Source organism: Lithobates pipiens, unplaced genomic scaffold, assembly GCF_037356315.1.
Source record: "Lithobates pipiens isolate NorthernLeopardFrog02 unplaced genomic scaffold, aLitPip1_a1.2 Scaffold_17, whole genome shotgun sequence".
Classification (NCBI taxonomy): Eukaryota; Metazoa; Chordata; class Amphibia; order Anura; family Ranidae; genus Lithobates; species Lithobates pipiens.
In genome coordinates, this window is record NW_027507755.1 from 8,415,080 (window position 1) to 8,429,606 (window position 14,527).

Here is a 14,527-nt window from a genome sequence, read left to right on the forward strand (position 1 = left end):
GTTTTTGGACCTCTCCCCTCCAGATCAACTCAAAGACCTATGATTAAGCACGCCAAAAATATAAGTAACTAACCCGCACTATGCCGTAGCGAACCCCCACTTTCTTATAGCCCACTATCTTGGCTCCAAAAAAAGAGCTACTGAAATCTACAGCAAGCATGGCCAGGCCCAAGGTATATGGACAGGGGCACATAGCTCCTATTACCTATCATCTAATGTGCTTTGGACTAATGGGAGAGCCCAGGGCCTGGTGTTCCAGTATCTTGGAGATACCACTCATCACCTTCACCCATGCACGTGTCCAGGACCTCTTCACAGCCTCCTCCATCCTCTGGAACTCATTACCACTCCTAGTCTGTCCACCTTTAGGTGACCCCTGAAAACTCATCCCTTTAGAAAGGCCTATCGCACCTCATTGCTACATAGTTACTACCGTGTGTATCACTTGTCCTTCCCTTCTAGGAATTCTAAGTTCTTATGAGCACAGCCCTTCTAAAACGTTCTCATTGCCCCTGATTGCAGTGGTGACTGACGCTCAATTTTCTTGGGGGGGCGCAGCCTCCCAGCCAGCCATCCCCCCATCCCTCGATCGATAGCCCGTCGCCTGCCAGGCCCCTGCATTTTTCTCATCCAAATGGTGGCTTCCCCCCCTGTGTCTCCTCCCGAGTACCGGCAGTCGCTTCTCCTCTCGGCCAATCAGGGATTAGGACTCACAGCCAATCTGGTATTAGGACTCCTGGCCAATCAAGACTCAGGAGAAGCTTCCTGATTGGCTGGGAGGAAAAACAGAAAGACATTAGCGAATATTAATTCGTTAATGTCAAACAACTGGATGGACCCCACCCTTTTTGAAGAAAATTAGAGCTTCTGGCTCTAATCATGTCCTTCTGAAAAAAAAAAAAAACCCCCATTGGAATCCATGCGTCCGGCGCCCTGCATGTAGATCAGGGGCCGGACACATGGATTAGGGGGCGGCTCCACTGTGCCCCTAATGGATGGGCCCCCAATGCTTGATTGTGTGTTTTTTGAACTTACAGTATGTAACTGGAGTTTGTTAGTACAATTCTGTAACTTTCAAAAATAAAAAATCACTGACATGGAGATTTTAGTGATTGGATTTACATATACTTTAACCAATCAAAATTTACTTTATTCACACGCGTGAAAGCTACATTCTGATTGGCTGCTATGGCCTACCGCCTTATACACATGACTATATATATGTTAATGACATGCTTTGCGCTACAAGAACAGACATAGAAGACATGAACTCACCAGGTAAGCCAAATCATCCAGCCATCTTGCAATGTACTGTGGCTGTATATTACCAATCCACGGTTCTTGGTACACTTTATTCACTGCTGTGTAAGCAATGTTTTCAGATGCAGAATTTAGAAGAGCAAATGGTACACAAATCCACTACGTTTAAAATAAGAATAAGATTAGTATACATTTAATATTTAATGAGCGTTACAAACATTAAGGAGATTAGCTTCTTCTGTCATTTCAATATCAGGTAATTCAGCCTCAGTGCAGATCTGTGCTCATACACACTGCTGATTAAAGCAGATATCCCTTCCGGCATACCAGGACACTGAAATCTAATGTTGGCTAGGTATTCTCCATTGTCAGATCACAGCGACAGAGCATAGACAGGTCTCAGGCACATGTATTTGCAATGGGTCATTTTTTTTTTTTTATTCTTTTTTCTGCAGGCATTTGGAGAAAATACATGCGGTTTGGTTGCTAGGTTAGTGATATTCCTTGGAATTTCTACAGGTGGGGCACTGCTAATATAGGCGCGCCATGCCAAATTAAGGGCAGAGCAAAAATGTTAGCTTTTTTTAGAGGCATAGTTTGCTAATAACAGGATGGGAGAGGGTTAAATTATAGTAATAGGTTCCCCAAACAAACAATGTAGTCCCACACTCGCACACACACATCACCATAGCGTAAAACTGTGGTAATATGAGAGTGAATATGGCAATGCACATCATCGTGGTAATTGTGACAATGTTAGGGTAACATACTGGCAACTGTGACAATACACGGGGAACAAATGTGGGAAACACACTGGTGATCATACATGGATTACAAAGGTGCAATTTTTACACTACATGGGCAACAAATGGGCATATAGTACATGAGCAACAAAAAGACAATGATGGAAGCACATGGACAACAAAAGGACAATGATAGAATTAGATGGACAACAAAACGGCAATGGTGGAAGTATATGGACTGGCTAAGGGCAATGGTAGAATTACATGGGCAACAAAAGTGCAATTGTAGCAGTACATGGACAACAAAAGGGCAATGGTAGAATTACATGAGCAACATAAGGGTAATGGTAGAATTACATGGACAACAAAAGGGCAATGGCAGAATTACATGGACAACAAAAGGGCAATGGCAGAATTACATGGACAACAAAAGGGCAATGGCAGAATTACATGGACAACAAAAGGGAAATGGTAGAATTACATGAGCAACCAAAGGGCATTGGTAGAACTATATGGGCAACAAAAGGGCAAAGGTGGCAATACATGGGTAATAAATGGGTTGTGGAAGCAATATGTGGGCAAAAAAAAGGCAATTGTGACACTACGTGGACAAAAAATGGACAGTCGTGACAATATATGAGCAACAAACAGGTAGTCATAACAAATATGTGAGTTGCAAACAGGCAGCAAAGCATGGGGAAAATGCAGAGTTATTAACAACCAATTTCCCTACCTCCTACTTACCTGCACCCCTGGCATTCCAGCTTCAGGCTCTAACTCCCCTAGCCACAAACATATTTTGAACCTGCAGGATATCTTCTTCAAGTTTTAAGGAAGTGTGTCACCGGTGAAAAAGATTTTTTTTTATATATAATACGTCACCGTATATTTAAATATCAGATCTGCTGCAGTTATAAGTCCCCCACCAATGCTGCCAGGTAGGTAGTGATGTGTAACTGCGCTGATCCTAAAAAGTGATATATACCTTACCACATGAACAATTTTATCTGTGATTCATGAAAAAAAATGCTAATAAATCCATTCATCAAAACTAAAAAAAAAAAAAAAAGAACAATTAAAATAAAAAATCATGTGTTAACAATAGTCCCAATAGTCCTCTTCACAAAATGCTTATCCGAATCCCATGTGCACAAATTCACATCCGTGACTTGAAAAACTTTTCACCAATTCGTGAAGCACCACCACCTTCCAAAATGGACACTCACCAGAACCAAGGAAAAATTGCGCCTTTGGTTTATACTGGGTTAACCACTCCACTATAATTCTCAGTATCTCATAAAAAGCAGACATTCATCATTGCGCAACATACCGTATTTAAAAAATGTATTAAATCAATAGAGTAAAAATATAGTATATACACTCACAAATCGAGTCTTTCCAGCAGTGTGTTTTTTTTTTACACCTAGATATTTTTATTCTATTGATTTAATACATTTTTAAAAAATGTTGCACAATGATGGATGTCTGCTTTTTATGAGACACTGAGACTAATGTGGAGGAGTAAAGAGTAACCAGTGGCAACCAATTTGGGGGAATCTCAGATATACCTATTAGCCCTTGTACACACGGTCGGACATTCCGACAGAAAATGTCCGATCGGACCATGTTGTCGGATAATCCGACCGTGTGTGGGCTCCATCTGACTTTTTCCGTCGGAATGTCCGACCAACAAAGTTTGAGAGCTGGATATAACATTTTCCGACAACATGATCCAATCGGACTTTGTCCGATCGTTTGTAGAGAATTCCAAATCGGACAAAGTGCCACGCATGCTCAGATCAAATTACAAGACCAAAGCTATTGGTTACTAGCCGTCACGTAGTCCCGTCGCAACGAACGAACGTCATCACATTCCAAATGATCGGATTTTACGACAACTTTGTCTGACCGTGTGTATGCAACATCAGTTTCGGACAAAATCCATCTGAAAAAATCAGATGGATTTTGTGGTCGGAATGTCCGACCGTGTGTACAAGGGCTTAGAGTGGAGTGGTTAACCCAGTATAAACCAAATGCGCAATTTTTCCTTGGCTCTGGTGAGTGTCCAATTTGGAAGGTGGTGGTGCTTCACAAATTGGTGAAAAGTTTTTCAAGTCCCGGATGTGAATTTGTGGACATGGGATTCGGATAAGCATTTTGTGAAGAGGACTATTGGGACTATTGTTAATACATGATTTTTAATCTTTAAAGTTGTTTTTTAATTTTTCATTATTTTGAGTTTTCATGAATGAATTTATTAGCAATTTTTTTCATGAATCACAGATAAAATTGTTCACGTGATAAGGTATATATCACTTTTTAGGGTCAGCGCAGTTACACTCATCACAATATCTTCTTCAAGCACTGTAATATTGAATTGCAAGGGCTTGACTCTGTGTCTGTCTGCAGTTTGTATGTTCTCCTAATGCGGCAACTCAACATATTGGATGGTCACTAGGACAGACAGAGAGGGTGAATCTCCCTAAGTGGGACAAATATGCTAATAAAAAAAAAAAACCATAACAGGTATTCCAACCCTCAAGCGTGTAAGGCATATGGGTGATTTGCCTATTTTTTCTTATAACTGTTCAGCAAGCCAAGAACCTCCTGTAATAAAGACCAGCCACTTCTGCTCTCTCTCCTTGGGCAGGGCGACTGGTCTTGTCTCCGCCCCCTCCTTTAGTTTTCTGCAGGCAGTCTGTTGTGGGTCAGGTCTGCTGCATCCCTCCCACAGCTCTGCTCTCTGCACAGGCTATGTACAATACAATGATGATGTCACTGATAGTTTTAAAGGGTACAAAACTGAGTTTGAAAAGGCTTTTGGTGCACACAAAGTACATTTACAGTGGCAAAAATAATTATTTGATCCCCTGTAAATTTTGTAAGCTTGTCCACTTACAAAAAACTGCATGGTCTATAAGGGATATTGTTATCATAGTATCTTATATTTTAAATGATAGAGACAGAATATCAACCAAAAATCCAGAAAAAACACACGATACATATGTTATAAATTGGGTTGCAGTTCAGTGAGTAAAATAAGTATTTGATCCCCTACCATCCAACCAACAACAGTTCTGGCTCCCACAGAATGGCTACAGTATGTGCTCATGTGGTACAGAGATTCGTTTTGGGGCTGTTTCTCTGCTAAAGGTACAGGCCGACTTTGACGCATTGAGGGGCCAATGGACAGGGCCATGTATTGTAAAATCTTGGATGAGAATCTTCTTCCATCAGCCAGAACACTGAAGATGGGTCATGGATGGCAACAAAGGAGTAGCTCAAGAAGAAGAACATTAAGGTCATGGAGTGGCCTAACCAGCCTCCAGACCTTAATCCTATAGAAAATGTACGGAGGGAGCTGAAACTTCGAGTTGTTAAGTGACAGCCAAGAAACCTTAAGGATTTAGAGGAGGTCTGTAAAGAAGAGTGGACCAAAATCCCTCCTGAGATGTGTGCAAACCTGGTCACCAATTACAAGAAACGTCTTACCTCTGTGCTTGCCAACAAGGTTTCTTCACCAAGTACTAAGTCATGTTTTTCTTGGGGATCAAATACTTATTTTACTCGCTGAACTGCAACTCAATTTATAACATTTGTATTATGTGTTTTTTCTGGATTTTTGGCTGATATTTTGTCTCTATCATTTAAAAAACACTTATGATAAAAATGATAGACCCTTAATTTCTTTGTTATTGGGCAAACTTACAAAATCTGCAGGGGATTAAATAGTTATTTTCACCACTGTATATACTTTGTAGCTATTGAGGAATATACTTAAAATTATTGTAAAGTTATTTTTCTTAAATAACAAACTTGTTATACTTACCTGCTCTGTGTAATAGTTTTGCACAGAGCAGCCCGGACCCTCCTATTCTCAGGTCCCCCCGTTACCGCTCCTGGCTCCTCCTCTTCTCTGTGTCACCATAGGAAGCTGCCTCCTATAGTGGTAAATGTGTGGGCTCGATCCTGAGCTGTGCTCTGTATGTCTATAGCAGGGATCTTCAAACAACAGCCCTCCAGCTGTTGCCAAACTACAAGTCCCATGAGGCATTGGAAAATTCTGACATTCACAGACATGACTATGCATGATGGGAATTGTAGTTCCTGAACAACTGGAGGGCCATAGTTTGAGGACCCCTGGTCTATAGACACACACACACACACAGTGCCGTCCAGCCCCACCCCCTGCTTCCACATCACTGGCTTTAATTCACAGCAACAGGAGCCAATGGCTTCAGCTGCTCTTCCTGAGTCCAGTGAGGAGGGAGAGAGCGAGAGAGAGGCACATCGCTGGAGTGAGATTGACTCGGGGGGGGGGGGGGAGCTGACAATAGAAGGCTTTTTGCCTTAATGCAAAGAATGCATTAAGTAAAAAAAAACCTTCAGCCTCTACAGCCACGTTAAATGAAAACTTTTGTTCCTAAAGTTCACCTTTAATTCCACCCACCTTACTTCACCTACTGATCCAGGAAATGTTAGTTTTTAAGTCACATGTTCTATTTTCTAGCTTCTCCTGGAAGATCTTTGTAGTGCATTTTCAGGTGTCTTAAAGGCATTGGGCTTTATGGGGCAATGGTCTATGAGTATACCACACACCAATTAATAGTGTCCCCACTGACCCATTTATATGTCAAACTGTAGGATACTATAGTGACTCCAGTAGACAATGCATTTCCGACCAAGAATTTTTAAGCTGTGAGATGACAATGAATTCATATGATAAGAGAATGAATCTGTATAATATATAGCCACACTGCCACATTACCTTTGACAGAACAGCTCCAGGAAAATACATTCCATTTGGTTCATCTACTCATTCATAAGTCACATCATTAGTCTTAAAGTGGAAGTAAACCCTCCTATTGTTTTCAGCCAAGGAAGCTGCCATCTTGGCCTCCCTTTAATCTTTAACTGCCATGAAGCTGCACATGTGATCATTTATGACACCAGCCATTGGATGGTTTGACACTTTGGTTGAGAGCACAACCAATGTGACAGTTAACATTTCCGGCATGCTGGGAATGTAACTGTTTTTTCAAACTGTTAGATCGATGGGTTTACTTCCACTTTAATAGTATGTAGCCACACATCAGCAGTTTAAAATCAGACTTGTTAAGGGAGTGCCTACTTTCTTGGGAGGAGGAAGTACCAAGATGGGCATAATAAAAGAAGAGAGAGTTGATGATGGGTGACACCAGTATGATGATGCTCAGTAGTCGTCCACATTGTAGGTCTCGGGGTGCAATGGCAAGCAATCTGCAGGCAACTTTTATATAATGTGTGTTTCAGTTTTAAGAGTTTAGCTGTAGCTGTCCTTGAGGCCATTTGCACACTGGACCCTATTGTAAACATTGTGGGAATTAGGACTTTACTCACCAGACTGACCATCATGAAGAGAAGCTGAATGACATCAGTATAGGCCACAGAATAGAGTCCACCAAGTAACGTGTACAAAATGACTGTACAGGCAGAGATAATGATGGATATGTAGCCGCTCACATCCAGAATGACTCTGACAGTGGCTCCTACAAAGACACATCAGAGGTCAGTCCAGCAAATGTTTCTGAGTTACGATCATTGTAAATCGAATCAGCAAGCAACAAACGTTTAGCATGTTTTCCAGTTTTTATGCATCAATTTCAGTTGTATTGGAAATGTTCCATTATTTAATGCATCTGCTACATGTGTAGATGTGATCGATGCATGACGTAATCCAGCCAATGTCAAGTCTTGTGCAAGTGCGTTAAAAGCTCCCCTAAATCCTAACAATCAACTTCTATTTGCTGCCCTTCATCTGTTCATTTACCATCAAAAACATTTTGTTATATCAGTTCAATGAGTGCAAAAAATACTCTAGTCTGAATTTAGCCCACATAGTTTGTATCTTATGGCCACAGATCAATTACCTCTGAATTTAAATAAGTCTGAATAATTTAGCAAAAGGCAGCTGAGAGGGCTGACAACACTCAGTCTACAAAAATGCTACGTGTTGTCAGCCCACAATAGAAAACTAATGCCGCGTACACACGACCGGACTTTTCGAGGGACTAGGTCCAACGGACTTTCGGCGGAGTTCTGACAGACTTTCCGAATGAACGGACTTGGCCACACACAATAACACCAAAGTCCGATGGATTCGAATGTGATGACGTACGACCGGACTAGAATAAGGAAGTTCATAGCCAGTAGCCAATAGCTGTCCTCGCGTCGGTTTTTGTCCGTCGGACTAGCATACACACGAGCGGATTTCTCGGTAGGAACTGGGTCTGGCGGAGTTCCGGCTGAAAAATTTGAAACATGTTCCATTTCTAAAGTCTGATGGATTTTTGCAAATTAAAAGTTCGCTGCAGCCCACACACGATCGAATGGTCTGCCAGAATCGTTCTGTCGGACCTTTGATGTCGAAAAGTCTGGTCGTGTGTACGCGGCTTAAGAGCTGTGTGCAATTCTTGCAGAGCAAGAGGGACTTTAATACCCACAGGGTCTTTAAAGGGATAGAAATGTGCATCTAATTTAAAACATTGCTTATGGTACAAAAAATACCTACCTAGAGAGGCCAGGATAGAAGCAAACCAGAAAATGTCGCCAAGCAATGATGGGATAAACAGGATACTCCCCATTGTGTCCCCAAATGATTCTTGGAGAGGGTCCATCATTGTCACGTAGTTTTTAGATCTCATAGGCTTTACAAAGAAGAGAGCACCTGGAAGGTAGAAACTCATTTATTATGTTAATAACTAAGTGTAACACTACTAGTATATAAATAATATATATAATAAATATATAAAGTGTGAATATGCTACGCAATACATTACAATCTACTCCAACAATCGTACATGATAAAGCTTATCAAAATGTGCAAAATTAATGTCCATTCACACAATTTACAGTCCTTCAAGAATATTTCATTTAGTGTTGCAAAGTTAGTAACCATCTGTGATTATTGTGGCCCACTCCACTGTGAATAAAATAATAATGGCCATGTGTAGGACACCATGTGTTCCCTCCAGGCTCCCAGAACTCCTCCACTCTGGAAGAATGAAGCATGTGTAACACCCTGGGGTTTGGTCAGGGAGCTCCTCACAAATTTGCTTGCCAGGAGTAGTTATCTGGGTCAATTGATAGAGATCTATTGATTTCTCCCTAAGTTTGGCCTTGTTGCACTTTTCTCTTCTACCACTAGGTGGCCGGGTACTTGGTGGTACCAGATACGAGAAGGGCAACCCAAGGTCAGGTTATGGGTATATGGGGTATCTCAGCATATGGGCAGGGGTTTTCTTGAATCCCTTGGCCTGCTGGGAGAACCTATATATTCGGGTGAGGTCAGGTGATCTCTGTTCTGTGCCACCTGGACGGCTGTCTGGGTGGACATGTGTTGTACACCCCGGTCTGCTAGGCCGGAGATTGGGCCTATCCCTGGGGCATCTGGCTGCTAGGCTGTGTGAGGGCCTATCCTGAAGTAAAAGAGAGCAGCGCAGGGTTGGGATTGCAGTTTGCAGTCCAACCAGAAGTTCTGCTGGCCAGAGAACCTGTCAGTGGTCGGAGGTAGAAGGGAAGCTGTCGCCACGAAGGGATGAACCACCTTTACCAGGGAGCACAGCGAGTAACTGAAGCAAGTACTGGAACCACATTCTCACTGAAAGGGCACGGTGGAGAATCGGGAAACTTCAGGCGGTGATCAAGTCAGGGGCCCAACCCGCATAGGAGACACTTGCAGAGCAGCCTTTTGAGTCAAGTCAGGTACCTCACCGGTTAACAAGGGTGAGAAGCATCTGGAGTGCCATGCTAGGGACCCGGCAGGGAAGCGTGGGTGGCGCTTAAGGGGATACCACTGCAAAATCTCGGAGGAGCTCAAAGAAATCAGAGTCAGTGAATCAGCAGGCCTAGTGAGAGACCGGGAGCTCAGTGTTGAAGAACTACAAGAGGCAGTTGTAGTGAAGCTGAAAGGATTGTTACGTTTTAGTTAGGAACTGTTAAAGACTGTTACCATAGGAGACAGCATTCCTGCAAGTGCAGATATGGCTTCTTGCTGGGGCCTTTCCCTGCATGACTGTTCTATTATTGAAGTCTCTGAGTCTGTCAATTGAATTTGCAACTATCTAAAGCTGTCAAGGCCCTAACCCTCTTTCCCACAAAAATACAAAAAGGACTATTAAAAGAAATAAAACTTTTTTTTTAAATCCAAGAAGTGTCTGGAGCCCAATAACTTTGTCCAACGTGCACCCACTATGCCTCACAACCCACCACATACAGAAGGATGTCAGCTATCTTCGGTTTGGAAAGTTCTGATTAGACTGCACAAGGCCAGAGACCTTGCTACACATGTATTAATCACAACCACACTCCCAGTTTATAGAACCAGAATCACTTCCACCTCCATCCACAGGGGTCTCTCTTAGATCAATGCTTCCAGGGGTTAAGGGGTGTGGTTCCTTTAAGAATTAATGCGGCCATAGTGCATAGCTCTCAATAAAGTGAACATAACGAGAGGGCTCCCATAGTATAGTAGTAATAACAAACCGCTAATTTAAAGAAACACACTCACATAATAAAAGCATTTACAACGCCATGTACAAAAACAGAATACGGTAGTCATGATCAAGGCCTGATGGCCGTAACGCATTGGATTTTTTTGATGTTGTTCACATGCAATAATTAAACAATGTTTTAGCGTACTTCCATGGCACCAGCCTTTCTCCCCTTTTTTGCATGGATTACATGGAGGTTTGCAGAGACTTCCCAGGCTGAGTGCTGTGTTCTTGAGGCTCATCAGGCATTACACAGGAGGTAGTAACTCAGATGCACATGCTCCAGAAAGCCAGACTTCCTACGTCACTTCCGGTCTGCACTGTCTCCTTTCATGCCCTACACGTTACACCACAGTCACGTGACTTCATCAGCAACCCAAGGATGGTTACTAGCATTGCAACACTGAATTAAGTATTCTTGAAGGATTGTGAATCGTGTGATGGTGATGGACATTCATGTTGCATATTTTGATAAGCTTTATCATTTATGGTTGTTGAGTAGATTGTAATGTATTGCGTAGCCTAGCCACACATTATATATATATTTCATGTATAGTATTTATATAGCAGCAGCGCTACACTTAGTTATTATTATTTTTTTCACTTGATTATTTGTGGGAACACAAATTAGTGTATTAGCAGCAGCTGCATACCCTTGTGGTTTCTTTCTTTTTTCTTATTCTCTTTGAAGTTTTTTTTGCTTTGCCTCTTTGGCCCATTTACACTTTCCGTGGTGAGCACTTGACCTGATAGGCAATTGATATATGCAGGTCCGGACTGGGAGTAAAAACCAGCCCTGGAAAAAATTTCATATGAGCCCCATAGCATTATTATACCAGCGCAACAGCAAACGTCATTATTTTCTTGTTCATAAAGAGAAAGCCATGCATTTTAAAGCACATTTGAAGAGTGTATTATATAAAAATAAGAGATATGAAAGCACATATGGCTATATATATATATACATATATATATATATATATATATATATATATATATATATATATATATATATATATATATATATATATATATCAGCAAATTCCAGTTAAAAGTGGTAAAAGTGGAGCAATCATTAAGGGGGACAGCTGGGACCCTGGCAATGTGGGGGGACTCTGATGACCAGATATGACCTTCTGCAGAAAGAATACACTACGGTAAGGGGGGGTAGGGTACTGATATAAGGCGGAAACCTTTATATCAGTGGCCCCTTACATTATTGTATTCACTCCCCCCTTACATCAATGACCCCCCCTCAGACTGGACTGGCAGCGCTGTCACTGACTACATCAATGAACCCCCCCAGACTGGACTTGCAGCGCTGTCACTGACCTCCTCTCAGGTGCACCATGCAGGACTCAGTCAGTTGGCTCCAGCTTGGTGGTTCTGGTTTTCTATAGTCTCCTCTCTGCAGTCCACACAAGTCTGATTTCTCCCATGACCCCCATCCCGGCCGTGTTCCCACTGTTGACTCCTCTCCAGACTGCAGACATGATATAAAACAGGAGTTGTCAGAGGCTGTGGGCATGGTACAGAAGATGTCAAGATGGCAGCGGCTGCAGGCATGGTACAGGAGTTGTCAGAGGCTGTGGGCATGGTACAGGAGATGTCAGAGGCTGTGGGCATGGTACAGAAGATGTCAAGATGGCAGAGGCTGCGGGCTTGGTACAGGAGATGTCACAGGGTTCGAGCATGGTACAGGAGATGGTTAGAGATTGAGGACATGATACTAAAGATGGTAAGATATGTAGACATGATACAGGAGATGGTCAGAGACTGCAGACATGGTACAAGAGATCAATGCATCCTCACCAGTGCCCATCAAATGCAACCACACTGTGCCCAACAATGCAGCCTCACTGTGCCCATCATTACAGCCTTACCGTGCCCATCATTGCAGCCTTACCATGCCCATAATCGCAGCCTTACCCTGGCCATAATCACAGCCTCACTGTGCCCATAATCTCAGCCTTACCGTACCCATAATCGCAGCCTCACTGTGCCCATAATCACAGCCTCACCGTTCCCAATATCGCAGCCTCACCGTGCCCATAATCGCAGCCTTACTGTGCCCATAATCGCAGCCTCGCTGTGCCCATAATTTCAGCCTTACCATGCCCATAATCATGGCCTCACCATGCCCATAATCGCAGTCTTACCATGCCCATAATCACAGCCTTACAGTGCCCATAATCGCAGCCTCACCGTGCTCATAATGCTGTCTCACCATGCCCATAATTGCAGCCTCACCGTGCCCATAATCACAGCCTCACCATGCCCATAATGCAGTCTCACTGTGCCCATAATCTCAGCATCACTGCAGTCAGGGCCTGTGCCTGGATTACCTTGTCTGCGGACATCTCCCGCTATGTATCTCGGAGCTGCGTGTGAAAACTTTGGCAGCGCTATGAGAAAAGTCTCACCCTCCTCGTGGATCAGCTCGTGTGATAGACAGAACAGTGCGTCTATCACACAAGCTGATCCAGGAGGAGGGCGGGACTTTTCTCACAGCGCGGCCAAAGTTTTCACACTCAGTTCCGAGACACACAGCAGGAGATCCCGCAGACTGTGTATGACATGTAGTGGAGGATGAGGGAGCGAACAGCCACAGCTTGGCCCAAAGTGGCCCCAGGGCAGGCAGCCTACCAGGAAATATCCCGGTATTCCGGTAGGCCAGTCCGGCCCTGGATACATGACTTTTGTGTGGTAGCGCAGGAGGTATACACTATACATTACATTATATTATGTTGTCTCTAGAAATAACTGTGTAAGAAATACATCTGTATTCACAGAAGGCAACTGTTTACACCATACAGTCAAAAGTATGAGACAACTCTGAAATTATCCAGTTCAGGTGTGATAACAGTTTGGGGAAGACCCTTTTTTGTTCCAGCATGACTTTATGCCCGTGTACAAAGCCAGCTCCATAAAGACTTGGCTTGGTGGGTTTGGTGTGGAGGAACTCAGAAGTCCTGACCTCAACCCTACTTAACACTTTTGGGATAACCTTGAATGCCGACGAAAATAAATTACAACTCCATATTGATGCCCATGGGAATGGGAATGGGATGTCCAAAAAGCTCATATAGGTATGACGGTCAGGTGTCCTCATTAAATCACCATGCAGATTCAAACTTTCCAGGTAGTTTAAATGTGTGGTTGCGATGAAGAAATGTATATGAATGTAGTACAAACACTTTACTAAATTAGGCTTTCTCTTTGTGTTAAACAGGAAGGCTGCAGTGGGTGTGTTCATGAATTTCTCTTCTACATGATTAAGGCACCACAGATGTCATCAACACCCATGTAATAATGGCCGCTATCCTACCCTGACCCTTTTACCCCAACTAAACTGCAATAACCAACATGACACTATTTTGGAGTAAAATTTGGTAGTGGCCATTTACTATCCACTAACCAAATATACAGTAACAAACATTCCTTAAAACAGGAACAAAATGAATGATACAATAACAATAAACATAAGGTTGCCGATCTTTGGAGGCACAAGGTATCAAGTATCCACTTTGTATCTGCATAACTACTTACACGGTCCCCAGCCGCATCATACCGGCTCGGGGACAACCTCAACTTTCTGCAGATACCTCTTATGCCGCATACACATGATCGGACTATCCGGCGGACAAACCACCGGACTTTGCAGCGGAGGTCCGCCGGACTTTGCGAATAAGCGGACCTGCCCACACACGACCAGACTTTTCCGGCGGACAATCCGCCGGACTATGGCGGGAGTCCGCCGGACTTTCGAAATGAACGGACTTGCCCAAACACGGAGAAAAGTGAGTTCATTTTGAACGCGGCTCCAGGTAGACGGGCCTACCGCAGGAAGTGAATGTCGCCGCCTCCATCGGCAAGATTGACACCTCGCTGGCCCCGTCACCTGGTATGGACTTAAAGGGGAAGTCCTACACCGAAAAAACAGCATGGGGGTCCCCCAAAAGTCCATATCAGACCCTTATCCGAGCATGCAGC

The 14,527-nt window shown here is 43.2% G+C and overlaps 1 protein-coding gene across 3 annotated transcripts in view; it reads right to left on the reverse strand.

Annotated features, from left to right (window-relative positions):
• LOC143986574 (high affinity choline transporter 1-like) overlaps positions 1–14,527 on the reverse strand; it is a 59,976-nt gene that overhangs the window by 19,917 nt on the left and 25,532 nt on the right. For all 3 annotated transcript variants that reach the window (XM_077484974.1, XM_077484976.1, XM_077484977.1), the window contains exons 3-5: positions 8,554–8,709; positions 7,383–7,531; positions 1,276–1,419 (exon numbers count right to left, since the gene is read on the reverse strand). In XM_077484974.1, the coding sequence (XP_077341100.1) occupies positions 1,276–1,419; positions 7,383–7,531; positions 8,554–8,709 (449 nt within the window). The remainder of the gene's footprint in view (positions 1–1,275; positions 1,420–7,382; positions 7,532–8,553; positions 8,710–14,527) is intronic.